The sequence below is a fragment of the Pseudopodoces humilis genome, chromosome 14 (assembly GCF_049639895.1).
Source record: "Pseudopodoces humilis isolate 2021_Gansu_Grassland_sample_001 chromosome 14, ASM4963989v1, whole genome shotgun sequence".
Lineage (NCBI taxonomy): Eukaryota > Metazoa > Chordata > Aves > Passeriformes > Paridae > Pseudopodoces > Pseudopodoces humilis.
Genome location: NC_142213.1, coordinates 10,667,630 through 10,695,206, shown reverse-complemented (window position 1 = coordinate 10,695,206; position 27,577 = coordinate 10,667,630). Strand labels below are relative to the sequence as shown.

Below are 27,577 nucleotides of genomic sequence, written 5' to 3'. Positions count from 1 at the left end.
CATATCCTCAAAGGAAGCAGGAGAGTTTAGATTTTAAAGTGTCTGCAGTACTTTCAGTTGATGGAGACTTTCCTGTGTACCTTTAAATTTGTGATAGTTCAGAACAATCCTTGTCTTTGTCAAGTTGTACTTCCACATTAGGATTATTGTTTGTGTGCTTGTATCTCTTTATATAAAGGGGTTTTATGTTTTCCATCTGTTCCTTCACTTGTACTAATTTTCTGTGGCTTTTTGATAATGTTCTTATATATCATATACAGATATTTACTTAAAAATACAATCAGAAGTTATTTAGTGCTTTCTCTTTATGGGTTATTTCATGGATCCAATTTTGATTGTCATCACACAGTTCATTAAACATGTCTGTACTATCCAATCACCCTGCTACAGCTTTAGTATGTTGTGGATTACTATGGCTGCCCCTCTTCTTTTGTTTAGACAACCAATCCAAGCCATTCCAGAGTGAGTTAGTACTCTTGGTAGGAATTGTTTATTAAGTTTGGCAGAAGCAGCATGCAGTAGTGTGAGTCTAGTCTATATTTTGTCAACAGAAGGGAGCAAGTAGGGCAAAGGAAAGTTGAAGTGGTTGAAATCTAGAATGGTCTTCTGTGTGCCAGTCTCTCTCTTTTATACCTCCAAAAATCCAGTCTGTATTTAAGAATAGCATGGAGAAGGGAAGAGATAATTTTGAAAAGATTTGTTATTTCTGTACTACATATTCTGAGAACACAGGAAGAGGTAGCAGCAGGACTATATAGAATCTTAGATCAGCTAGGAATGTAAATGTATGGGAAGAAAGGACAGACAAGAGTTTCCCCTGAACAAATGTACAAAGAAGACTTAAGAAATAATTTTCGTGCATTTCCATTTTAGTTGAGTAGTGCTGCTCTGCAAAATCATACCTGAACATTGCAAATGAGAGGAAAAGTTAACGAGAAATAAGGTCTGCATATGCAAATAATAGAAATGAAAACTGGAAATTAAGTATTGGCCTTTTCATAAGTCAGAATAGTTTTATTAAAACAGCATTATTTGAAAATGTGGGAGTTCTTAAGTTTGCTCAACAATGTATTCTTAAGCAAAACGTTGATTTGCATTAAGAAATTTGCCTGGGTTTGGCACAAAGAAAATGGCTTAACAGAGATTTAGTTCTTTCACAGCACACCACTGTTCTCTTGTATTTTACCTTTTGGTATACCTTAACATTATTTATATTGTGCAAAAATGGCTGAAGAATAAAATGTGAGTAAAACCTTTCTTTTAGCTGTGGTTCTTTAACCTTATGATAGTACTGTGAAATATGGATCCCAACTAACTCCTGTGTTTTTGGATTGTGAGGCAGAAGAGAATTTCTAACACCAAGGTGTCCTGGTTCACTGGCCACTGCTGACTGGAAAACTGAGGAACAAGATGCATCAAACTTTCAGTCAGTGTGGCTTTGCTGCCTCCAGTTCGTTTGCTTAGGCTGTATGTGCAGAACCTCTTAAAGAAATGTGAATGATTCTTTGAAGTCTGATGGTCTAAACAGTTTGGGAACCACTCATTTAGAAAAACTTCCAAACTTGATATAAGAAAAAATTCCCATGACGGAGGATTCAGGTTTCACAGAGGTGTCTCCTCCAATGCCTAATTATCCTTTCTTTTCAACTGTGCTCCCTGTTTCTGGTCTGAACTTGTCCAGCATTTCAGACCCTGAATTTTGCTAATTGTTGCCTGCCAACTTAACATTTAGATGTGAGCTTTCTGTTGCCTGTGTGGCTTGTTTCAGAGGCTGTGAACAAAACAAAACCTTCAAGCTTCAAAATTAACCAAGTCTGAATTATTCATCATCCGGTGTTTCTTTAAATGACTTTTGCTGAAAAAAACTGCCTTTTTTCAGCAAACCATATAGCACTATATTTCTTTAATTCATAGGCCAAAATTCAATCCAACGGTATTTCATTAATAGTTGTCTTATTATAAAGTTGAGTCAACAGCTGTGGTATTTAGGTTTTCTGAGTGACTGTTTCCATGATTTGACTGATAGTGTAGTGAATGTGAAGTTAGGAAATTAGTATGTAATAAATACGAACCAGTGTCTGTGCATTTATTACACAGGTCACTCTTATAAATTGTAGAATCATAAAATCCCAGGTTGGAAGGGGATCTCAAAATTGTCTGGTCCAGTTATGTAAAATGTTACAAATTGCACTTCACCTCACTGAATACACTCGTACAAATTTTGTTATGTTAAATTTATGTGCACAATGTGATCTCTAATTTTTATGTCCCTTAAAATACATTGTTAAGTGATGCAACTGTATTAACACTGCTCTCCTTTGTATCTTCAAAAATGACATCTCAGTTGTGTTGTTTTGGAAAGATGTTGAGAGTGAATTCATTGTGTAATCATTCATCATGATTACACATCAGTGATGGTTACTTTTAAGTTGTTTGGGGGGGAAGGAGGGAGAATTCTACAAAGCTTCTGCTCAAGGCCTCCTCTAGGGAGAAATGTTGGAAAGAAAATTTGAGTTTATCATGTCCTTGAAAAGGGCAAAGAGCAAAGATGGAGGAGCAGAGGCAAGAAGCATGAGGCAAGGAGTCCAGTGCTGCTTCTACAGCTGAAGCCCAGGGAGCTGGCACAGCCCTTCCTTTGGTGCATTCTTTTGGCAGTCATTTTGTTAATTGTGGCACATAACTCTCAAGAATTATCTTGTAAATGCCTCCGTTAAAATACATCAGCTGTGTGCCTGGTGACATGTGACTAACAACAGAAAAGTGTTCCTGGAATACATTTCCTTTTATCTGTAAGGCTTTAAACCATCTTCCTGTGTTTTCATTCTGCAGTGAAGAATACAGTTATGCTTTCTGCAAATATCTACATATGATGTCTTGGACAACTGTAAAGGCCTTCAGATTTCACTGAGTTTGTAAGTGCTTTTAGACTTTCATAGTGCTAATAAAATCTCTGGAAAATAATTTGGTTCTGTAAAAAATACCAAGAATCAACAATTTTGTAATGGCCTGCAAAGATGTTCAAATACTGTGTAATGGGCATGACAGTTACAGTATGTGAAATTTAATGCTCTAGCTCCTTATTGATCTTCCTTGTAGCTGGTTGCATGGCACATGCATTTGCACTTAACACCTGCTCTTTCTACATTAACACTATCTTCTGCAGCCTCACCAAGGGTATGTTAGAAGCTGCATTTGATGCTAAGCTGAAGTATTTAAGTAAATATCTGTGTTTTTTTCATATCCTTTTTACTTCAGTTTTGTCTGCTTTATCTTCTGGCTGATAATTTAACACTTGGAGTTTTTCCCCTTTTTAAAGTGTTCTTATTAGACATTGGTTGTTTCTACCATTACTTATATATAGAGACCAGCAATCCTGCCAGGCTTGTTGTTTTCTGGAAATGATGAAAAGCTGCAAGAAAATTTATTTTATTTTTGATTTTGCTGGTAGTTTTGAAAAACTGTATTAGTGTGACCTGCCAGTGTTTGTGTTGGAAAGTTCTTTGTCCATATCTACAGAAGTTACGAGCCTTTTGCAAAGGTTCTGAATCTGCATTTCAAGTTGTCAGTCCTTGGGTTTCTGTCTGGAGTCCTTGATCTGTGCCATGGTTGTTGGACAATGTATTTGCTCTTACTTTGCTACATTAATTAGATACTGAATCCCAGTGAGGTTTGTACAACTTCACAGTGCAGATATGCAATATTTCCCAAAATAATTTGTAGATTATCTTTTTGTTTCCTTGAGGCCTTCAGGGAGAAGGAGAGAAGGGAAGGGAAGAAGCATCCTTCCCTTGAGGGAAGGGAGAAGCGCCATGTCAGCATTATTTTCCATTCTTGAGCCTAATAGGCTCAAGATAGCTTCTTGATAGCTCCTAAGGCTACAGAGATCTGTATCCTGGTAACAGATTTATGTGTCCTGGTAACAGATTTCCATGGAAGTTAGGAACCATCAATATCTTTGTGTCATTAGAGTGTGAGATGAACAGCAACACCAAATGTATCATTGTTTCAACATTAACCCTTGTTAAAGTTTTTATTTTATCTGTCTTTAATCTTTAATGAACTTTTTGTCTGTCAAATAGAGTTGCTTAGTATTTTAGGTACTAGCCAAACCCCATTGGTCTTGGGACTGAGTGTGTAGGGTGTTTTTGCAGAATCAGTTATTAGTAATGGTCACTATGGTTTCTTTGTGCTGATTCTTTGGAGGTGAACTGGTTAAGACTTGCTTCATTAAGAAATCTGGTCTCAGAATCTATTTGCTATCTTTTAGAAACTATGCAAAGAATGACATGCAGACATGCCTCAGTGTCCTTATCTATTCATGAGGATTCACAGCCATGTTGAACTAAGCACTGTCTTAAGTGTTTTCTTAAATACATGTGTGATCATGTGTCCATATGCATAAGAAGAAACTAAAAACTGGAGGTCTGGTTAAAATTTGATAATTTCAAAGTTTGAATGTTCTTACTTCTCACCTAATATATAGAGCTGACCCATTTACTAACTGGTTAAGTTAGTATGTAAAATAAACCTGCTGCAAGAGGATGCACACATGGTAGGAGGGAACAAGACGTGGATGATGTTACCAAGATGCTTGCAGTGATGGTAGAAGAAGTTTATTCAGAATTATACAGAGGGACCTTAGGGGTATTTTTCCGCTCAAAGTGTCTGTGTTTGAACTATTTATTGCTTCATATTTTTATTATGATTACTTACAGTGCTAATCCATGTGTGGCAAATCTATACTCAGCTGGGTAAGGAAATTGCCAGTTCTGTTCCATTAACGGCCGCTGGCCAAAGGAACAATGTTCCTGTAGGTTAAAACAGCAATTAAGGGGCCCTTAACACTTCAAGGTGGGTAAGGAGGGGATACTGGCAACAGACATTTTTCACACATTGCTAAGTTGCTTTAGTGCATACATTAATTCTTAGTTCAGTTACATCAGTTGAGTGTGTTGTGCATATGCATGACTGGTCTATGAGTGTGTGAACCAAAACCTGTGCCTGTTGATTTATGAGAAAGGGTAAGAGAGGTTGAAATTAGTAAGCAAAGCCAAACAGTACCTTTGCAGCAGAGAGCATCAAACAGTCTTTGAGACAGCTACTCACAGATGCTGATGTAAGACCTGAGGTCTTTGCGTGGCAGTGGGTTGTTCATTACGTAATTTTTTTCATGCCCAGGTCACTTGAACTGCATTTTGTTGGTTCTGTAGCTGGGCCCATTTGTTCAGTAGAAGAACAGGATTCACTGTGGTTATATTAAATAGCAAGTTTAATTTACTGTAGTATAATTAGCAAGTGGATATGAAGGAGGCATGAAATATTGCTAGACCATCGTAGATATTTTTAGTATGAGTTTTCATAGAATAATAGTAATAATAATACATATTTTTGCCCTGAATAGGAAAATGTTTTTACTTATATTAGGGGGGGAAAAGTGTGGTACAGTATGGTCATATGTCTACTGGTATTTTTGGGAGGCTGCATTGTAGAATGTGGCACAAAAGGTTTTTGGTAGGTCATGAGTGTAATGAAGAGTAGACTGGCAATATAACATTTTCATGTCAGTAAATGGTGCTGTGAAATTGGCTGGTCCCTTAAGATCTTTTGATGAGTAGAATTTACAGAAATAATTTAAAGAAAAAGAAATTCTGTAATTTAATATATGTGATAATGGAGAAATAAAAGCTGCAATGGTACATTTAGGATGTACTTTTTATTACTCTAGGTTCATTTCTGACATTACTTGTTTTAGTGAACCACTTGAATGATCTAGCTATGAAGTTTTGATAGCTAACACTTGGAAAGCCTTGTAGTTTAAACAAATATCAACTTCGAAATCACATTCCTTCCTTAAGAAACTATCCCAATTTTATTTTTTATAAAAAACCCTAACACATGACAGGCTGTTAGGAGGTAATGTTTTGGAAGTTCCTGTAAAATGGTGGCTTTTTTCTTGATGGGGTCTTAGTACTCTGTCACGAAGTTTTTGCTATATGTTTCATCTTCCTCCTCTACAAAATTGTTTATTAAGCATTTAAGAGCATTACCCCTTTGCTTCACGCAGGATTTGAAAGAAATCCATGTTTTATTAGAATTGATTTTAAAAAAAGAATGTAAGGGAAACACAGGCCCTAATGGACATTGTTATGTGGGTAAAAAAGATAATAGGGAGGAGAGATATTAGAGAAACCAAAGGTTTGCATCTGAACTGTGATTCAGATCTTTCTTTCATGACAGTAGGCTTTCTCAGGCATTCTAAACCTGGTAACCTTTTGGCAAACAAAAGGCTATTGGGAAAAACTGTTGGAGGAGATGGTACTTTCTTACGCTTTGAATAGTGACTCTTTTTTTAAGGTTTATCCCTGAAATTTCTGCAAAAACAGTAGATTGCATTAAAGCCAAAAAAATTCAAGTGTTTTATTAGTTCTGGTCTCAAGTAGTCTCAGAAATATAAAAATTGCAGCAGGCAGTTAGGAAACTTTTTAAGATGAAAAAAAAGGGGGAATATTTTAAGAACTTCTCATGAAAGGAGTTGAGGCAGAGGGGCTGTTGTAGGCTGGGAATGGAGATGATGTTCCAAAGTTGCTACACCATCCTCTCTGCACCCTCACTTCTTAGCTGTGTTTCTGTTACTTCTCTTGCTCTGTGACATACAAGGCACCACTTCTGTTTACAGGAAAAATAAATAATTACATTTATAGTGATCGAGAGATTCCAATTTTTAATACTCCACTTGCTGAATTTTGCAACCGTCTCATTAATAATCCTATTTATTATTAATAAATGAGCAGAGATTAGTGTTTGCAGAATGTTCATTGGCATTTTGTGTTTCTGATCTTCGTTGCAGAGTCACTTAAAATAGCTCCAGTAACACTCACAGCAGCCCACATAATAAGTATTTGCAGAGGTTTTTGTCTTTCTGAAGGCCCAAGACGAACACTTAACAAAGTTTCAAAGGAAGTGCAGTGTGTAGTAATGGGGATGGTGCACATTAGATTGTTTTTCATGTATTGGAATCACTAATATCTATAAAAATCACATTGTTTTTTAAATCATAAGAAACATCATCTCAATATCTGAACAAACTATTACACTGTTGATAATTTTTAAAATTTAAAAAGTCAGATTTAGAAAAATGGTTTCTAAGAAGCCTGATAGTTTCAAGTGAAGGCATTTATTTAGTTTTTACTTAAGGGGTTATGTGTTTGAAGAGCCAATAAACAATGCTTATGTAATACTGCTTAGACTTTCACATCAGCCAGCTGGTAAAACCAGATAGGGGTTTTTTTTGTGTTTTTTTTACTTTTTGGAGGTATTTGTGAGTAGCTTGATGTTTTTGACATCTGTGTGACAGCTTCTTGCATAAGAGATGAGCAGCATGTACTACCACCCAGCTGTGTGTATTAGTCTGCACATCAAGCTGAAGAGCAGCACTTAGCCAGATCTGACAATCAAATGTAAACTACTACTACCTATACACAAGAGTGCATTTTAATGTTGTGTGCTTTTTGCCAGGAGCCTGATATTTGACAAAGAAATTGTCAGAATCTCTCTTCTTCCCACTTTTTTTTTTCTTTCCAGAGATGTGAATCCATGTTAAAATATTTTTATTTTTTTCCTTGCAGTTTAATATGGTTTATCTTAAAGATAACAAAGCCAGTCTAATGTTTTCAGCAATTTCATGTAATAAACTTCTGGCAAGCTTTTGGTAATAGAGGAGTGTATTAATAGAGGAGTTTTAGACAATGCAGGAAATCAGTGTAAAATTACAATCTTCTGAGTTTCACCAGTGACTTCATGTCAACATACCAACAACCTGTCCCCAAAGAAAACTGAGGACATAAAGAAATTATACCACCAGTTCAGGAATGTCAGTGCTGCTCTTTTCAGGCTGCTTCAGAATTGGTGCTCAGCACATTGTGAATGTGGAAATGAGAGCCACCTGCTCTTACTGTAGCTTGACTGATCCATGAACCTTAAAATCCTCCACACATCCACCTGGCTTTAAGACCTGTCGTCTTTCTCGATGCTTAAATTTGAATAGATTGAATTCATTGTCTCAGAATGCACATTTACACTCCATAGTTCAGCTTTCCTTGTTCATGTATTTGCTATAAGCCAGGAGTTAGTTAATACATGGGATGTTTTCTCTTCATTTTTTAAATAATAGTGCCAAAACAGCGAAGATCTGTTTTGACCTTGTTTTGAACTTGGTTTTGTGAAAGTGTTAGTCATACCTTTTTTTTTTTTTGCTTACTGTTTCCCATGGTATAATACCCTAAATATTCTTTTAAAAACATTATTCCATTTCCATCTGGTCTTTCTCTTAGAACATAAAAATATTGTTTCTTGTGCTAGTATTTAAGTAGTTGAAAATATTGCAATAAAAATAAAAATTTGAATCCTGTTATATATTTTAGCATTATGGCAGATACAGTTCTATGATCTTTGAGTTGCAAGTAAGTTGAAATTCGTTAATGAGCAAAGTTTGTAGAAAGCAATTCTTGCAAGCTAAAAGAAAGAAGTAGGAGTTTATTAATTTTCTAGGCCAGAACTTCCACTGTAATAATTTTTACACTGTGGTTAATCTGTACTTACACTGGGTTAGTGTTGATTTAGTCTGTGAGTAGATAGGTGTGAATGAACCCGTCATGGATCAGGATTATTTCATTCCAAAAATTCTGATGGCATGTTTCACACACTTCTTGTCACTTGGCAAATCATTAACACAATTAATTGTATAGTACCACAAAAAATCTGTTTTGATTAATAAAAACCTGAAAAATAAGTGTTGGAGACACAGCAGGCTTTCATCTTAGCAATTTATTAGTGATCACATTGACTATTGGTGGAGATGCTCTCAATCTAAACCAGGAGTAAAAATGGAGTTAAGAGAACAAGGGGACAGAGAAAAGCTGTTTCTACAGGCAGCTGGTTGGTTGTGCACTCCCAACATCACACTGGATTTATGGCTGTCTCAGGGATGGCAGGTCTTGAGGACGGCATTTTAAATATTGTCAGGCTGTGGGGGCTTTGGGGTACAGTAGATTGTGCTTTTCTTTTCTTTCAGCAACTATTTCAGGAAATTAATTTTAGAGTGCCCCTAACATCAGGGCCCATTGTTTTAATGGAGTGGGTAACTGGGCCATTTTATAAAATATGAGCTTTGTACCCATTGGCTGCACAGATTGAACTAAAAAAGAAAATGGAAAGGAAACAAGAAATTAATGTGTAGTTATAAAGTAGGCATAGGTCTGAAGAACCTAAGGCTGAGATGAATTTTGATCAGTGTAACAAGGACTGGTTATCTAAAAAAGAACTTGGGAGTAAAAGTACTCAAGAGCTCTAAAACTAGCTAAACTGAATTACTGCTTCATAAGCAGAGAAGTTCCCCTGATTATTTTTTTTTATTTGTTTTTCCTTATTTAGTTTTCCAGAACTGAAGGTAGTAAGAGAAGTAATTGGACCTGGTTTTGTCATTTAAATGCAACTACTTTTATACTTCTCTGTTTATATCTTGGTTTTTAGTCTAATTTTCTTTTTCAATTTTACCCCTCCAAAACAGAAGAAAAAACTTCTTGAAGAACTTGGGGAGAATAGACTTCCATACCTGACACCAGCCGATGCTGATTTCCACCAGCTGGTAACGTATTTCTTTTAAATCATTTTAAACTAAAATGGCTGTTTGCACTGAACAACAAATAAATCTTCCTTCAAAGAGACACTGTGGAATCTGATATGAAAAAGGTGTCCTGATAGCTGATAATGCACTTCCAGGTGGTATGAAATAACATCTTTAGAACTGGGATATTCACAAATGAGAACTTGGTGAACTTTATTTTTATACGTGTGCCCTCACTACAAGTAATGTATAACAGTTAATCACAGTTTTTCATGCTTTGTTGAAGCAAAATGTGTCACCATTATTTTAATTTATTTTTTCTGAGTGGTGAAGAGACCTTTATAGCTCACGCTTGGCAAAATAGGGTGAATATTAGCATAGAAATTTCAAGTTTGGGAGGCTTAATTCTACTTTCCATCAATAAGTAATTGCTAATAATTTGCTTACAAAACAAACTGTGGAAACTGGAATGTCTCAAATGAAACCAAGCAGAAGTAATGTCAGTCCCAGTAGCCACGTGAGTAGTAAACCGAGTGAGTGTATGCAAGAATATAATGAATAAAAAGAATTTTCTGCATCTATCTTGGTTGGATCTTTCTAGACCAGCTACATAACTCAGGGTAGGTTCAATTAGTTCAAATTGGATCATGGTAAGAGAAAAAGCATAAGGAATAACCTGGTTGTTTGAACAGCTCCAGTGACCGTGCTCACATTACAGGACACAGGAGTGGTGCCTGCCTTGTGCTGATATATGGCTCTAAGACGGGCAAGTGTAGAAGGGCTGGGAGAATTCAGAAGAGCGATACAGATGGATTTTATTATTTCTTCACACAAACACGTTCTTTTCAGTCTTAAACTTAATGCTCATGAAGAAACTCTTCCCCCTTTGAAGAACTGGGCAGCTGGATTTTCTCCTTCCAAGTCCCGTTACATCCCCTCCTGTTCTCTTCCACCTCTGATGCTGCCAAGAGCTGCTGTGCCCAGGATCTTTTTTCTTTTTCACATCTTTGTAAATTCAGCTTCTCATGGAGCTGATGTGAAAAGAGAATGGAACCAAGGTGGCATCTCATTTGCTCAGGGTCAGTAACTCATAAATATAGAAGGCAATGGGAATAAGATAAGCAGTAAAATCACACCTGTTCAATCTTTAATAAAGTTTTGATGCATTCTTTTTGCAAATATAGAATTATACTTTTTATCTAGTGTGTGTATGCATGATAGATATTTTTAAGTATATCTGTTAATCATAAACATCACAAACACCTTTTGAAGTCTGTGGTGGTTATGAAATGTGACTGGAATCACAGCTGTAGAAATTGCAAGTTCCATGATGCTTAAATGCAGTACAGCTGGAGAGAAAAAGAAGGGTGAGAGCATGAAGACAACAAATCAGCAAAGTAAAATATCACATCCAGTTTAGTTTTATAGTCTGTCTTTCCTGGACAGACTTGCCCTACTCCTTGAAGGATCTACCTCTTACAAAATAGTATTCTTGGAACATGTTGGAAAAGTTAGGTAGGATGCAGCTAAAAAAGCTGTCTTATCCTGTTGGGTATGTACAGCCTGAACAGAAGTGAGAAATTCCATCACAAGCAAGACTTCCACTGACATCCTCTTTCAATGTGTTTTTCCTGATAAAGGATTTTGGAAATGGGCCCCAAGCCATAAGCTGAAACAATGTAATGTTTAAAGGCAGTAGGGAACAAGAAAGAGGCTGTAACGAGGTAGTTCACAAATATTTGAAGTACAGACTATCATTTCATGATGCACATGACAGTTTGCTAATCAAGGGTCCTTATTGCTGATTCCTAACTTTATTCTGTCACTCAAGTCCATAGGGTAATTCTCTGTGTTGAGTATCATCATCAGAAGTGAAAGCATATTTAAAATCTTGTGTGAAACATTCACAAGAAGATTTGAGCATCAAATGTGTTGGGTTTTTTTCTGTGCTGTAGTTGCCTGTAATGCTGCCACTTCTTTCAGAGTGAGCAGTGAGTTGACCTTTAATACTGGCTGTCAGAGTTACAACACAGAGTACATGATTACTGCCCTTCCCCATCCCCCAAAACAACAGGGTGTCCAGTGTGAACCCAGCAGTCACCCCATGTTCTGATCCTGTAATTCTTTCCTTATGGAGGGCACAGCACAGGCACTGCTTGGGGATTTAAAGAAGACCAGGCTGTTTTCATGTGATGTGTCGGAAATGTGTTTCCACTTCCTGATTTCTTTTGAGATACCTTAATGATAAAATAGTTCTTAAGCATGTGATCTTAAAGCACAACCCAAAGGTAACAGGCCTCTGACTTGGCTGGCAGCAAAATGTGCAAGGCATTATCTCTGCAGTTCAGGAGGGGAGTATAGTGTTGTTACCTTTGTAAAATCTGTGTTCTTCTCTTCTAGAGCATGTTTTCAGGGATTTAATTGCTTTACGTCATATTTTTATTTCCCTCCTCCTGTTTCTAACAACTGTTTGGAATTTTGTGTGTGTGAATAATGTCAGAAATTCGGTGTATTTATATTTTCATATAAATGGTTTAAAAATATATGGTATTAGTGACTGTTCAAATATACCATAATAGCATATGTAATGTGGTATGAGTATGTCCAGTATACAGAATTATTTAAAGAAATACTGGGGTACTGCTATAGAACTGTTAAAGCTCTTTCTTTCATACATTTGCATAGTAAAAGAAATAATGAAGTAATCATCTTTATATGTCACAACATAAAATATTCTGGCATTCTGAAGATTATAAAAGAATATTTGTGATTCCCATCAGCCTGTACCTTCATATCTGACTGCAGCCTACAGCTCCAAGTCTTAAATTTACAGTTACTGATTTCACTAGTTGTTTTTAAGGAGTTTTTTCACTGTACTATTCAAAGGCTGGAGATACACAGCACTGATGGAAACAAAAGAAGCAGTTCATGATCTCTAAAGGAATCATTTCAGGCTTTTGACAAGCTCAGATGAATTTAGTTGATCAAGTTTGGATTCACTTCTTTGAATGAAAGCTGTGATCCTGTGTTCTGGAGTTGTAGAGGGATCTTCACACAGATCTGGGACTTTTTTCAAGCTTTGGTGTTTGAAACTAAGCATGAATTGTCAGAAATTATTATCTGTAGGTGCTGTTACAGGGGTTTTTTTCCTCTCTCTAGGAAGCTAGTGTTTGGAACCATAAGAATGTATAAAGAAAAGGAGTTAACTTCACTGTAAAAATTTCACAAGGAATAGTGGTGAGGTTTATAGATAAACCAAGAATTATTATATATAATCATTATTTTTAAAATAGGCTTCCCTTTATGTTCTCTTTTTTAGTAGAAACAAATGATCTTGTAAAACCAGCTCTTCAGTGTTGTAGGATAACAGTGTATTATGATGCAAAAGTCTGTTTTCATGCAGTGGAAAATGTGCATACTTACTGCCTGGTTTGTTTTTTAAGGGCATGTTCTTTGGATTTTAAATTTAATTTCCTGAAAGGCAGGTTCAAATGAGACTTGGAAGTAGATAGTACTAGTAAAGTGGGTTTGAGTTGTACCAGAAGGAGCTCACAGATGGATTGTAGGTCAGTGTGGTGTTTTGTGCCAGTGATTTTTATTTGTCCTTTTAAAAGCACTTTGAACATAAGTTATTAGACTAACAAAAGTTTTGGCAGATCGGTTTTGTACATCCATGTGCTCTTTCCCCATTGCCTAATGCCTTCAGGTTTCAGTTTACCTTAATATGTCTCCCCACACCACCATCAGTACCTACCTTTTCTCCAAACTACCAATTAATTTCTGGACAAAAGGAAATAGGTGTGGCGAGTCCTTAGGAGCTTCACAAGTGCTAATTGATGCCTGATACACTCACATTACAGCCCTTCCCTTAGGAAAGCACTAGGGTGCATCTGTTCCTTTTATTTATCTATTAATTTTAATGACATACATAAGAACTCACTCTTTTAAAGAACTTATTCTCTAGCCTTTGTCTAGTTTGCCAAACAGTCTCAGCAGTAGTTAAAGCAGACTTACAGGCAACCAATAAAAGGTGTGATTATGTGATACTCACTTCCTTGGAAAACCAGATTAACAAAATGAAATTATCCAAGCCTTCCTGGAGTGGGAAGCAGTATTGTGCATACAAAGCAAGAATCTGCTGATTAGCACTGTTATACCTTGCTGGGAGTTGCTGCTTCCACACACTGCTGGATTCTGAACTCCAGCTGATACCAGAACTGGTGTGGTCATAAGAGGATATGAGGAAAAAGAACACTACAGGTAGGGAGCTGGGGAGGAAAATAAGTTTGGACATTTTCTGCTATCAAAAGAGAGATTTTATATAAAATGAGAGATAATTGGCAGGCATTGAGGAATCTGAATATAAGCACCAGAATATTAGCAGTGCATTTTTTAAAAAATTTATGTTTTGGTTTTGTTATTTTTCCACTGAAAAGTGTTATTATATAAAACTGTTTGTGTTTATCATGTAGCCCTCTAGATTTCTGTACATCAGAATGAAACAGAAGGGTCTTTGCAAAAAGAGGAATCAATTTTTTACTGCTTGATATTCTGTTGTTTATATACTTAAAGGTGGCATTATCTGCAGATACATCAGATGAGCTGTATGTTCTACTGAACTTTTCTAGAGTCTTCTTATTTATTTATTTGGAGATTTTTCCTGGTTGAAGCCGCTGGTACATATCCACTTTGTGCAATATACTGAAATATGAAAATACAGTAACAAGTGCTGGCATCTATATCTTCACCACATTCTAGACTCATTCTTGTTAACTTGACTGCTTTGCCTTGTCTTGAAATAACTTGATGCCTGTAAAAAGAATAATTATTTTCTTCTTTTTTGTTGTTTGGGTTTTTTCTCCTTTAGTGGAAGACAAAGTATTCCAAGCTGATTTTCAGGAAATCTGATACAGTACCTGCAGAGCTCCATCAAATGGTACAAGAAAGCTTTCTGACCTTGCGAGAACACAACTGTTTCTTTCAAGATCTTGTAAGGATCAAAGAGAAGGACTTTCTTACTCCAGTGTCTCGAATATTAATTGGAAACCCAGGATGCACTTATAAGTACTTGAACACAAGATTATTTACAGTTCCTTGGCCTGCAGAAGGTTATGATGTAAAATATTGTAGTCCTCAAATGCATGATGCTTGTAAAGCATTAATGAGACTTAATGACTATTTGCATATTGAAGCGGTCAAGGCATTACAAGGACAGAATTTGTTTGAGACCAAAGAAATTAAAGATGCTACTGTAATAGATAGGGAGCAAAGTTTTGCTACTTCTCTTACAGAGCAAGGGTCTGTTTCTAAAGATCAGAGCAGTGTTTGTGTACCAGAGGATGACAGAAGTCTAAAGAACAGAACATCTTATAACTTGACTTTATTGAATTATATGGATCCACTACAAATGCTGTACTTGAAACAAGAACCTTACTTTGGAATGGGGAACATGGCAGTGAGCTGGCACCATGATGAGAGTCTGGTGGAAAAGTCAACGGTGGCTGTGTACAGTTACAGCTGTGAAGGTGAGTGATGGGACTTGACCAGTCACAAAAATATCTGAGATCCCTGAAGCTCTGCTGTGTTCCCTTGTGTGTATGTACACAAGCACATCTAATTCTGGTCTAGACTTGTCACGTGCTTCTGAATGCATTGTGGTACCTTTTGTATTTAAGCCTTATCTTTATTTCCACTAAAATGTGTACAAAATACCTGTGTTTACTGCAGCTGGCTTAGCAGTTGTTCTCTAACTAGATTTAAAAATTGGTGTAATTAACTCCCTGACTAAGAGCCAGGATATCAAAATCTGTTGAATACCTTTCTTATGTTATTGCATGTGCATGTTTTCTATCCTGTAAAATGTTTCAGTGTGGTTGGGATCACCATTTTTATAGTGTTATTTATCATATACAGACTTGCTTTGCTTTGTGCTGATTTTACTATTCTTTCTTTGGAACGATCATTTTCAGTTGGTTTTGGATAGAAGTATTACTGTATTTACTTAGAAATATATTAATTTTGTCTGGGCATGCTGTAGAGTTAATGTGTGTCTTATGGACTTGCCAACATTTCTCTAGCTGGGAAGGAGGGACACTTTGCATTAACACAACTGTTGTCTGACAGGCTTTGTAGGCTCTTGCTTATTTTAAAACCAATTTCATACTGTATCTTAGGGGTGGTGGTGGTAAAAGTGCAGTTGAAGCATCATTAAATATTTCATTTTTAGTTTAAAGTACCTGTCTCATTTTTTATCTTTATTTAAGAGCAGACATGAGGATTTTTTGTTTTGTTTTCTTCCTTAACAGTGCTTGAACAAAGGCTTGGCTATTTTTTTAATGACTTAGTTTTGCAAACGTAAGATGAGAATTTAGACACTTTATTTGAATTTGCAAATGTTCTGTGTCATCATTCACAATTGATTTTTGATTCTTCCAAAAATCCTGTGATGTTTGCTTTAGAATGGGGGAAGAATTTGCATTGACTTCAGTAGGTTTCAGCTAAAGACTGTGATATGAAAGTAATAGTTTATACTCCCAAATGCATTCTCTTACTGGTTTTGTTATTAGTTTTGAAACTCTGTGTCACTGTTACTTAAGTACAACTGAAGTCATATTATCTACATTTTCCTGATAAAACATCAACTGGCTTAGCAAATCGAGTAGAAGAGATTTCCTGACTGGTAAAAGTGTAATTTTCTTCATTAACTTCTTTCTGTCCTCTTTGTCAATGGTGTCAAGGTCAAGTAAGATGTGTTGAGGTTTTTTCCATTAGTACTGTAGAGAAATATTTTTTCAGTAGGATTTTAAGTTAAAGAAACCTAAACATGAAGTATTAATACTGTGTATGAGGATTTATTGTAGTATGCTAAAATTTTTTTACTTTAACATAAAGTTTGCTTATGGAAGAGGAAAAAAGGGAGTTTCTTTAAGTTCAGAAAGCTATAAATTAACAAAAATGAAAGTTGCTATGTTTATTCATAACTTGTCAGTTGATTTTGTTTCTTTTATTCAGCAAATTAAATAAGTAAAAATTATGGTGCTTTAAAAACTGCAAATTGTCTAGAAGATTTGATTGATGTGGGTAGAAAGAAATATTTTATATATTTAGGCTAAAAACGATTTTGATACTTATATACATGTTTTTGCCAAATACAAGGGTTTTTACATAAACACACTTAAAATTAAAAGTTTGTATTTTTCTTCCTGAAAAGTTTGGAAATAAACATGAAAACAAAAAAAGCAGGCTCTTTCTAGTAAATAAATTGATTGTTCTATCATTTAAAGGAAAAAACCTAAAAGTCATTTCTTGAAATTTTTCAGGTTTTGCATTGCTCAGATCGGGTCATTGAGCTTTAGAGGGAGTTTCAGGTGCCTGCCATGGCTGTGGAGCATCCTGGAGAGATGTCCTGTAGTCCAGCTCTCTGTGCCAGCAGTTCACTCCCATCTGTATTCAGGGTGTGCTTATCATTGTATATTCCTAAAGCAATGACACTGTATATCCCTAAAGCTTATTCATAAATTGAAGGAAATGGATCCTATTTATAGCTTAGGAATATGGTTTTGTACCTGAAGTGTCAGTAAATATTTGTTTGTATTAAAGTTTTGTACCCAGTGCATCCAAGAGGATTTGATTTTAGAGAAGCAGATTGTCTTTTTGCTTTTCTGATTTTCTTTTTACAGCCTTTCAATGCTGGTGATTATAAGCTCATCAATGTTTATATTATTATTCTTTCCAGTTCTATATAATGTCATTGTTTCGATGGTTTCTGCAGGTTACAAAGAGTTTTAGTATTTCCTATATTACCAGGTCTCCATAACTGTGAAACATGAGGATCTCAACATCTTTTTGAAGAATATTGTTATATCATTGTAGAATCATGTCTTGACTTCTTATTTTCCATAAGTGTTTAGTTTTTATGCCGACATCTTATATTATTAATTACTCTATTAATTCATTTAGTACTGAATTAGCATTGAATTCTCAGTGTGGTGTAAAAAGACTGTCACAAAATCATTACAGAATACCTAATAAAAAGAGTAGATGTGGTCAAAATTTTTTTGTTGGAGGTTTTTTCCTTAGAAGATGTAGATGAGCTGGATTAGTAATTTTCTGGGAGAAAACACTGATTCTGTGGGAAATGCAAACACAAATTAAGCATGTTGATTTTTGTTGGAACTGGCTTGATTGCCTTTTCTGCCAGGTCTTGCCTGTTTATTTTGCCAGCTCTCAATTCCTCAGATCCTCACTGGTCTCTGAGGTTCTCCAGCCACTGGGGGTCTGTGGCTGCCTTTGCATGTGGAATCTCAGGCTTCCAGGGCTGCATGGCTGGTCCTGATCTACCCTGCTGCAAATGCAGAATCACCAGGTTGTGAGAGTTTGAGCAGTAGGAGCCCTTGGAGTCAAGCAGTCTGACTGAGCTCTGTCAGACTGTTTAGGCATGCACAACTCAGTTTATATGGTTTTGTTTTTACTTTCATTTGCATCTTTATATCAGTATTTATTTTGTACCTGCTTACTGGATTAAATAGCATTCAAACAGATACTACTGTAATTGAAACAACTTGTTTTCTTCTTCATTTGTTTATTGTTTGATGCCATAATGAAAATTTCATGTTTGAAACTTTGATCAGTATTAATTGGAGTAGAAGCAGTTTTCAATATGCCAGAAAAGAAATTTAAACAACAACATAAAGATATTGGAACACGCTGATATTCTAATTGGTATCAGTGTTTATTTTCTTGTTTCCAGTGTAAAACTCTTTCAAAGGAACTTCAAATGAAGGTAAACATTTTGCTTGATGCTTTTACTTACGTTACGTTAGGTTAAGAGTAGGTTGTCAAGTGATGAAAATGGGGCCTCATAAAAATTGGTGAGGTTTCCTTTTAGTGTGTATGCTGCATGAAAGTGCATCAGTGGTAATCAGGGTGCATGTGCAGAACTGAATAGGTTGCAGAATGTGTGTTCAATTATACTGCCATTAACAGTATTTGGAATTAATTTACTTTTCAGAATTTATCAAGGAACAGGAATTTCAAATTTTGACCAATTCAACATTTTTAATAACACATTATCTTACAAGTATCCTATCACCTGAGAACATGAAGGTAAAAGAATTGTTCAGGATATTAATATAGTAAGCTAATAACCCATATTTATTTCCTTCTGCAGTAATAAAAGTGAATTGCAATTTAGTAGAATAAGAGCATTTTCAAAAATTGCATTTTATTCTAATAAACTAATGACTAGTTTTCCATCAGGTCAGTGTGTTTTGTAGGAAGTTTCATTAGTTAGCAGAGCACAAGTTGGTTCTAAATCAAAAGATGTTCTTTGAAATTGAGACTTGTTTCAGTTGTGAACTTAAAGGAGATGGAAAAAAATGTAAACACTTGAAGTGTGTCCATCTTTCTCTTAACTGGATTTCCCACAGAGAAAGAGATAAATAAGTAGTTTTCTCTAGATTCTTTACCTAGTTTGTTCTTTATCTAGTTTGTTCTCTTGCTGTAAGGCTGACTCGCTGTTTAACTCTTGAACTTCTACACAACTGGCTGTCTGCTGACAAGGTGATGTGAAAAAGTTTAACAAACTTACTGTTAGTTGCACTGATGACTTATCTTCAAGGGCCTTTTGTGCTTGTTTCTTTTGTAAAATGCTGTTTATATGTTTTTACTCTGTGAAGTTAGAAGCAAAATCCTGGCACGTAGCCTAATGATGGCTGTTTCATTTAATTTGGGATAAAAATAATTGAGATGGACTACAGATGTATGTTTCCCCACCATATTAAACAAATCTTGAAACTACAAAAGTTGTTCAGCACTGAAGTCAATCTAGCTTAGAAGCTGACCAGTATCCCTCTTTATGTACTGCTTAATGGGTAAAAGTCATGGAGTAGATGTTTTTTGCAGGATTGGAATAATTTCTAATGTCAGGAATATAACAGAACTATTACTTGTTGAAATAACAGAAATGGTATGTAGAAAATGTTATATTACTTTTAAAGAAATAAGTGCATGAAATAGCCACAGCTCTAACTTGTAGGGTCTAACCAGTTAGATTTATGTTCCAAGAGTCATGAATTTCTAGTGATCCACCAGCTTTCACAGTAATAGATTAGAATCCCTGTTGTCTAAAAAGAAATCATCGCTTGCATAGACCTTTGTGGGTTATGGTGTTTCTTTTAGACATGTTCTCACTGATCAAATACAGCTTCTCCTTCAGAAATGAAGGGATAACAGAATATTGTTTGTTCTTATTTTAGTGCTTTTGTTCCTGATATATCTGGATACAGCATGCCAAACATGAATTGATAAGAATATTGTTGGCAAAATCTTACGATTTTTGGGTTTTGTGAAAGTCAGTTGCAAGAAAAATTTAAATGGTAATAGAATTTAACCTCTGACACTATGGCTTTTCTGCAATGAAGTAGAGGAAGTAACTTTGGGTAGATGCTTCTTCTTTCCCATCAGCTGCTGAGAAGCAAAGCATGTTCTGCTTCTGTCACTTCTTGTATGTAACATATATAAATTGCTATTGAAAGACACTGATAATTTGTGTGTTTGTTTAATTGAGGAACATGTGCCAAATTCTTTTACGTTCTGGGAAAAACATCAATCAATCTGTAAAAAAATAACATAACAGTGATCAGTTGGATTTAATGTTGAAGTAAATGCTTACAGTCCTTGTTCTTAGCAATGTGTTGGCAGTGATTCTGTTGTCTTAAGAAATGGTGTGTAAGGTTACATTTGGGATATAATTTGGCATTACAGTTTGAATTCAATACAGGTCATTTAGGTTTCGGTGCATCAAAAAAAGTCTCAAACTCTGGAAGATTTTGGAGCCAAATAGCAAAGAAACCTTTCAAAGCTACTTTTACTTTCTGTGCTCTGGAGCAATAATCAAAGTAGTTCCAGGAAAATGAGTTTCATATTGTTCTGAGCCTAACTCTGACCCAAAGCTGATAAGATCAGATCTAAGTGCTGGAACGTCTCTGGAAATTTTAGCTGTCTAGTTAAGAGCATAAGGCTGTGGCCAATTTTCTGCAGCTACATTCTCTCTTTCATGGTTCTACCATAATTACAGGTTTGATGAGGTATTGTTGTTATGTTGTGGGAAGCTTTTTACTTCATTGCACCATTTTATTTGGGATCCCAGCATAAAGGTTTCTTACAGGCCCAAGTCTGTAAACCTCTGCTGACCAGAATTCAAATCTGCACATAGTTTTGTTATACTTCCATTAAATATTTTTATATTTGACTATTTCTATATGGTTTACTACAAAATAAGTTTGTGTTCTTAAGGTGATGGGTATGTGTTCCATGAATTATTCACATGATTTATTCTCAAGTACTTTTGATTTAGATGCATCCAAATGTTTTCATTTAAGTGGCAACTGTAATTATATCAATAAATATACAGCATCCAGTCATTCTTGAGGTGTCATAGAGAATTTAATAATGGCTTCTTTTTATGTAAAGGTTTGTCTGTGCTACTTGTGGATATACCACAAATGTTAAGGTGTCTATTTTTCCCTTGCTCTCAGTTTCAGGGTAGCTTGCATTTAAAAGCAAGTAGCAGCTTGCTTCCATTTGTTACCAAAATAACATGGTAGGAGCAATCAGTTTCAATTGCTGCTGATAATTATAAGGTGAAATAATTGAGAATATAGAGAAAAGGAGACTGTGAGCTGTATTTGAACTCAGTACTTAAGCAATAAAAAATTTATCAAACTGCAAAAAATAAGTCATTTTAACGAGCACATTCCAAAGGTGCTGGATTTATGAGGAGACCCCAGGAAACTTTGATTGAAATTGCTGTCTCTGATTGTAGTTCTATATTTTATTGGTGCCATATTGTGAACAGTGCTGCTGCCAAAGTGAATGGGAAGGCAGCATAACAGAGAGAGTTAACCCAAAAGGTTACTTCTTTTTATAATATCCATGATGTATTGCATTAAAAATGCTTTGAATGGCATCCTATTTGCAGTTTTCAGAAAACATTTTTCTTAAATTAAGTTACGATTTATCTGAACAGGGTAGAAAATATGAAAGCCCCTTGAAGAGTTTAGTATTGATTTTTCTGAGTGTTTGCTAGCTCTTGTTTTCTCATTTGTGTGCTCCTTGATGGAAGGGCCTAGAGCTGCTGCTGAGCCAGAGCTTCAGTTGGATGAGAACTGCAGCAGTGAAGGGTGGGAACTTGGGGACTGTAAGAATTTTCACTTAAGAACCTTTAGATTGGCTCTTTAATAGGCTTTGTCTCTCTGCTTCCTGAATTTTGACAACATTTCATTGACATAATAGTTAATAAATTGTCTTAATTTTCTAAAGGCTGCCCCCAGCTAAACAGCCTGCAGTAACCAAGTGAGATAAATGACATGAATATTCTAAAAGTATGAGTTTGTAGTCACACTTTGTATGTGCCTCTTATAATAAGAGCTATACAACTTTAATATTTTTCTTCTAGAATTAAATTAAGACAAAAGTTTTAAAATTACTACATGAAAGGACATTTCAAGTGGACAGTGAAATGGACACAATTACTAAGTTGTAAGCAAGAATTGGGCATGGTGCATAGTTAGTTTCAAACTGTTCACTGCTGTTCTGTGCCAACTACTTATTAAAACTTCATCCCTCCTTTGTCAAAATGCACTGTTACTTTAGCTGTAAAACTGTTACACCATAGCTCCCAAATACCTTGTTATAAATGCTGACTGTATCTTTCAATTTATACTGCAGTGAAGTAAGCTTATGAAAATAGTTCTGAGGGATTAAGCTCTAAATGCTATTTCTATGCAGTGGATTATTTTTCCCCAAGCTCAACACGTTCATGTTGCATAATGATAAGAAAAGTGTTGTGACAAATGTATTGAAGCTTCATTGGCTCTTGCACATGTTATCTAGCATGTTTGACTAGTAATTTTGAGAAAAGAATGACAGAGATGGCTCCAAGATTTGCTTTGTTGGTCTAGACTGTGTTTTGTAACCATTATTTCACCTTACTTTGTCTCAGTTTATGATTTGGTGAAATTACAAGTATATAAACAAGTGAAATTGTTCATAAAATGCTTTGGCATTTTATGACTTGAAATTCTTTCAGAAGTTATCTATCATATCAGTGTTGCTGCATTTTTTTATTTTTTATTTCCATGCTTGTAGTTTTAGTAATGAAAAAAATTCAGTGATGTTTAACTAAAACTCCCCTCTACATGTGCTTAAGAATTTCAGAAAACCTTGAGTTCATTACCAGCCTTGACTTGATAAGCCTTCGCTTGGTAGTTAAGTTAAAGTTTTCATCTTGGTAAAGTTGGTTGCAAAAAAATTCTTGATCTCATATGGCTTTTTTTCCCCTTTTACCTATTGCATACTTTTGAATTTGGAGGTGATGATTATAGCAAATGGAGACTATGGACTCTTTAAGTCTATTAAGATTGTACCAATATGGGATATCTTTTAGTCTAAACTGGACTTTGTATTACGATTCTTCACTGTTCTCTCATTTTTGTGGTCTCTTTCTCTCTCTCAAGATTCAGCCGTAGAAGAAAGCCATGAGCAAGGACTGAAGGGAAGAGACCCTGCTGTTTGGCACGTAGGCTTGAAGGTAGCATGGGACATAGAGACACCTGGATTGGCAGTACCACTTCACCAAGGAGACATCTACTTGATGCTTGGTAATTTTCAAGGACTAAGAAGTTGGACTTTCTGTTGAAAAGAGAGAAAATTACAGTTACGTTAAAATAAGTTGCCATACTTTCCTATAGTTCCAGCTATAGCTGGGACTTTTCTTATTTAGGAAAGCATTAAATCTGTCTGGAGTATATATTAAATTCCTCCTACTCTGCCTAATTCCAGAGTGTTCTGGGAAACTTTCTTTCTTAATGTTTCTTTCACCTTACAGCTAAGAAAGAGATAGTCTTTTTTCAGCTTTTCTGTCTGTTGTGCAGTCAGAATTACTAGTCCAAGTTAGGCTTCAGACCATAACTAGAATTTCCCCAGATCTTGCCAGAAGTTGTGCTGTTACCTGTCCCATCCTATTGTTTCTTTTTGTATTCTTAATGCAGTTTTTCTGAGCATCTCTTACGTTCAACAAGTAAATTTCTGTTCTTCGGCTTGACTTATTAAGTGTAGTTATTATTGTATGTAAGATGTGAATGAATGTCATAAAGTTTTCTGGTACCATGGTTCTTCAGTCATTGTGCCAATCTGTGGATATTTCATTAGTCACCAGTTTTACACATGACACTTCTCTCCTTCTGCTACTATGTCTATATTCAAACATGCTGTTTTCTAGTAGTGGGATTATACTAAGATCATAATGAACACAGCTGTCTTACTCCAAGAATGAGTCTCAGTGTCTCAAGCGTAGAGGATTAAAAAAAGAAAATTAAATTGAGTTAATTTGCTTGAGCAGCTGAGCTCATGTGCTAAGGTTTATCCATTGAAAGAAACGAAGCGAGAACTGTTGCTAAGGTTTGTTGGCACAAAATCTGTTTCTTTCTTTTTTGGCTTCTGTTTCTCTTGCTTATCATTTTTTGTTAAAATAAATTTAGTATTAAATCTCACAAAAATAAGAGCTAGGCTTCTGACAGCATCATGTTGGCCTGTTTAGTGTCTTGGCTTGACAGACATCATCTCTGAAGGCTGAGAGCGCTTGCAGAGCTCCTTATGTGTTTATGGTGTGGAAGGCATAGTCTGTGGAATGTCCTTAGAATTACTTGTCACACTCCCAACTTTATGGGCAGTCTTGAACTTTACCTTTCACAGTTTATAAACTAAAAACAATACCTTTATAAGCCATCATAAAAACCATGTACCATTCCCTTAGTTATCTCATCAAATCTTCTTTACTGTCATCAGGGAAGTGTCGTGTAAAAGTACTGGACTAACTGCTCTGAAGTATGTTCAGACATGGAAAGATCAGGTGTTAGGATGTGAGATCCTTTGGCATCGTGGTCTGGATGTGCCTCCCTTTTTTCTTAGGGTATAAAGTAGAAGCCTAGAGGGAAAGAGGGATGGTGAAAATAAAGTTTAAGTGGCAGCTAAAGATGCCTAGAAATTCCTGTTATAATCTGTTTTTGTGCAATAGCAGTTAGGGCATCAAGTAAACTTCTTATCTAATCCTTCCTGACTGGAAACTTTAAGCATATAAAGCAATGCTGGCCAACAGATTCAGAAGGTATTTAATAAAAGAAGGGGACTAACTTTAGTATTTTTATTGCAAAATACTGTAGATTGTAGTTGATTGAGTTACCAGATCATAAGGGTGTTTTTTATTCCCTAGTGGAATTTATATAGTAACTAAAGTATTTTCAGAGATTCTATATGAAGGGTAGATCAGAAAGTTAGTTTATTTAATGAGTAACATCATGAGCATGTTTAGATGGAAACAAAGGATATATTAAACATTCTTTTGAAGATGTGTAAATCATTTTCTTATTAATACTTTTGAAGAGCTACAGATTTGAGCTCTGTAGGCCAGGTGTTTTTTTAATCTCTTCTGCATTTTCATAGTCTTTGTATTTCTTTTCAATTACTTGGAAAAAAAATGACTTTTCTAAATAGTCTTAGAGGGCATTCTCAAAATGGCCCTTTTATTAGGTTTCTTTGTGTAGCAGAACTGCCTTTATAATTTTGAATTAGGGTGAAAGACAGTATAAGGAAACATACATAGTTTTAGTGTATTTTTTACTGCTCAGATTTTTTGCACTAACTTTTAAGAGGGGGCATCTTGAGTTTGCCATCTAAAAGACAAAGTATGAAAACACTGCAAAAAAAGAAACCTGGCAATAATAATAAAAAAGATTAATTTCTTGTATGCTTTTGTACATGCTGTATTTCAGAAACTCATTTCAGTAAGGAGAGTTCTCTTACTGGCATTATGTTAGAAGCAGTGGCAGAATGCAAGACATCTAGAAAATGGAGCATGGAAGAGTCCTGCAGCTGGTGGTACACGTACAGGCACTGATTGATAGGACTGGGAGGATTGGTTGTGACCACCACTGACTCATCCACCCTAGCACAAAAGTCAGCCTCTCTGTAGGTCTGTTCTTCCAGTTTTTTGAAATGGTGTATTGTTACTGCTTTATAGAATGTTGAAAATGCTGAAACGTCACATTCAATATGTTGCTTATAATTTATAAAAGTCAGGTCCTATCAATTCCTGTACCTGTAATACCACTAGTATTTCCTGTGGTACACACAAATCTATAAAAGAAAGTGTGGTAACTGGATATTTCGTACAGTAATGTGCAATTACAGTAACTTGTAAATCAAGATCAATGGGTATAGCAAAGTAACAAAAAAAAAACCTCATTTTTTTCTTTTTAGCATTTCTAGTAGATGTTTAATAATGTTTCTGTTCCTCTCTTCATTGGCTTTTTAAATGGTTTTGGTTATTCTGGGGAGGAATTTAGTAAAATGTCTTATTTAAATTTACATCTTCCTTCTCAGCAGCTCTCTTCAGATAAAAACATGAGCCATAATTTAGATATACATTAATACTAAATGTAAGTTGATCACATCCATTCTTCTTTTAATCTATTACAATAATATGAATGTATTTTTGTAAGAAAAACCAACAAAAACTCAAAATTACTTTCAGTAAGACAGATTTTTTTAAATAATTGTTTTGGCTTTTCTTAATATGAAGAAAAAAGTCTGGTGAATGGCTGCAAGTCTGCTGCCTAAAAATTCAAATCTAAACTTTATATCACTCATGAAACGGAAACACTTTAGCTCAATTTAGAATAATATATTGGTCTGCAGAGGAAGTGCACACTGAACTCTGCTGCCTCAAGTACACAGTCAAGGGGTGTCTAATATGAAACGTGTTGGGTGCATGCAATAAATCCAAAGCGCGTGGAGGTGAGCAAAGGGCCCCATCTGCTCTGTCCTAGAGCATGCTTAACTAGGCTTGTCATGGTCCTACTATTAAATTGGAATTTTTCCCCTAATCTTTGAGTTAGACATGACCAGATTTGCAAGCAGATTTACAATTTTCACTAATTTTCCTACCATGACTTCAAAACATACTTAACAAAAATACATTCTGGACTCTTTCAAAGGCAGATTTACTTTTCTGCAGCTGTTTCCCATAGATCAAGCTCTTGCTTGAAGGTTAGGGTTTTAAAACAGCATGAAGATGAACTTTGAATCTTATACCACTCCCCATCCCCAGCAAATTACAGTTTGAGAAGCATCAAAAAATTATTTTCATAACCAACCAGAAGTAGGCTGCACACATTGCAGAGGTTGGCTTGTGGTAAAAGATAAGTACTTAATGGAAACACTTCCACATGTATATAGTGACTCATTAAACAATTTCTAAGTATTTAATCTGCTTCTATTTTCACAAACTAACTTGAACCCTCTTTGCTCTTTAGCATCTTGAATGTGTTGGAGCTTTTCACCCCCCTCATTTTTTTGAGTCCACATTTAATTCGAATGGTATATTCCCTACTATGAAGACTTAGACGTCCAGAAATGTATTTGTCATTACCAAACTTTGATCATGAAGTTTGAAAACTCTGACATATTTCTTCTAAATTCATTATTTTTAGTTTTTAGACTTTTAATTAATTCTGTTTTATTTGTGCATTGTTTTCTTGTTTATGGTAGTTAAGAAAATTAATAGCAAAAGTCCATTTCACTGCTGTTTACAGATTCTTGTGGTGATTAGAATATGAAAGATTTTGCCCGTGCTTTAAACACCACTGTTCCTTTTATTTGCCTCTTGAAATAGATAAAAGACAACTGTCTAAAAAGTTCAGGAGGAGCACTTTAGAGAAGATAGAACAGACTATATAAATCTCTTGATAATTCTGGGAGCCATTTTTTGTTGTGGTTTGTGTTTTCCTGGGAAATACCTCCAAATAGTAAGTTTAGGGCCTTTAGCCCCCACTCCTTTAAGGATTGGCTAAGAATTTCTCATCTTTCTACCTTTTATTTGTTATGTTGCAATATTCT

At 35.5% G+C, this 27,577-nt stretch overlaps 1 protein-coding gene across 4 annotated transcripts in view; it reads left to right on the top strand.

Moving 5' to 3' along the window:
- The window catches only part of FTO (FTO alpha-ketoglutarate dependent dioxygenase), a 219,797-nt gene that overhangs the window by 26,813 nt on the left and 165,407 nt on the right, over positions 1-27,577 (top strand). For all 4 annotated transcript variants that reach the window (XR_015773746.1, XM_014255559.2, XM_088062156.1 and 1 more), the window contains exons 2-4: positions 9,566-9,643; positions 14,490-15,147; positions 23,140-23,283. Coding sequence is in view for 3 of the 4 variants with exons in the window: in XM_014255559.2 (XP_014111034.2) it covers positions 9,566-9,643; positions 14,490-15,147; positions 23,140-23,283 (880 nt within the window). In the remaining variant the exon portion in view is untranslated. The remainder of the gene's footprint in view (positions 1-9,565; positions 9,644-14,489; positions 15,148-23,139; positions 23,284-27,577) is intronic.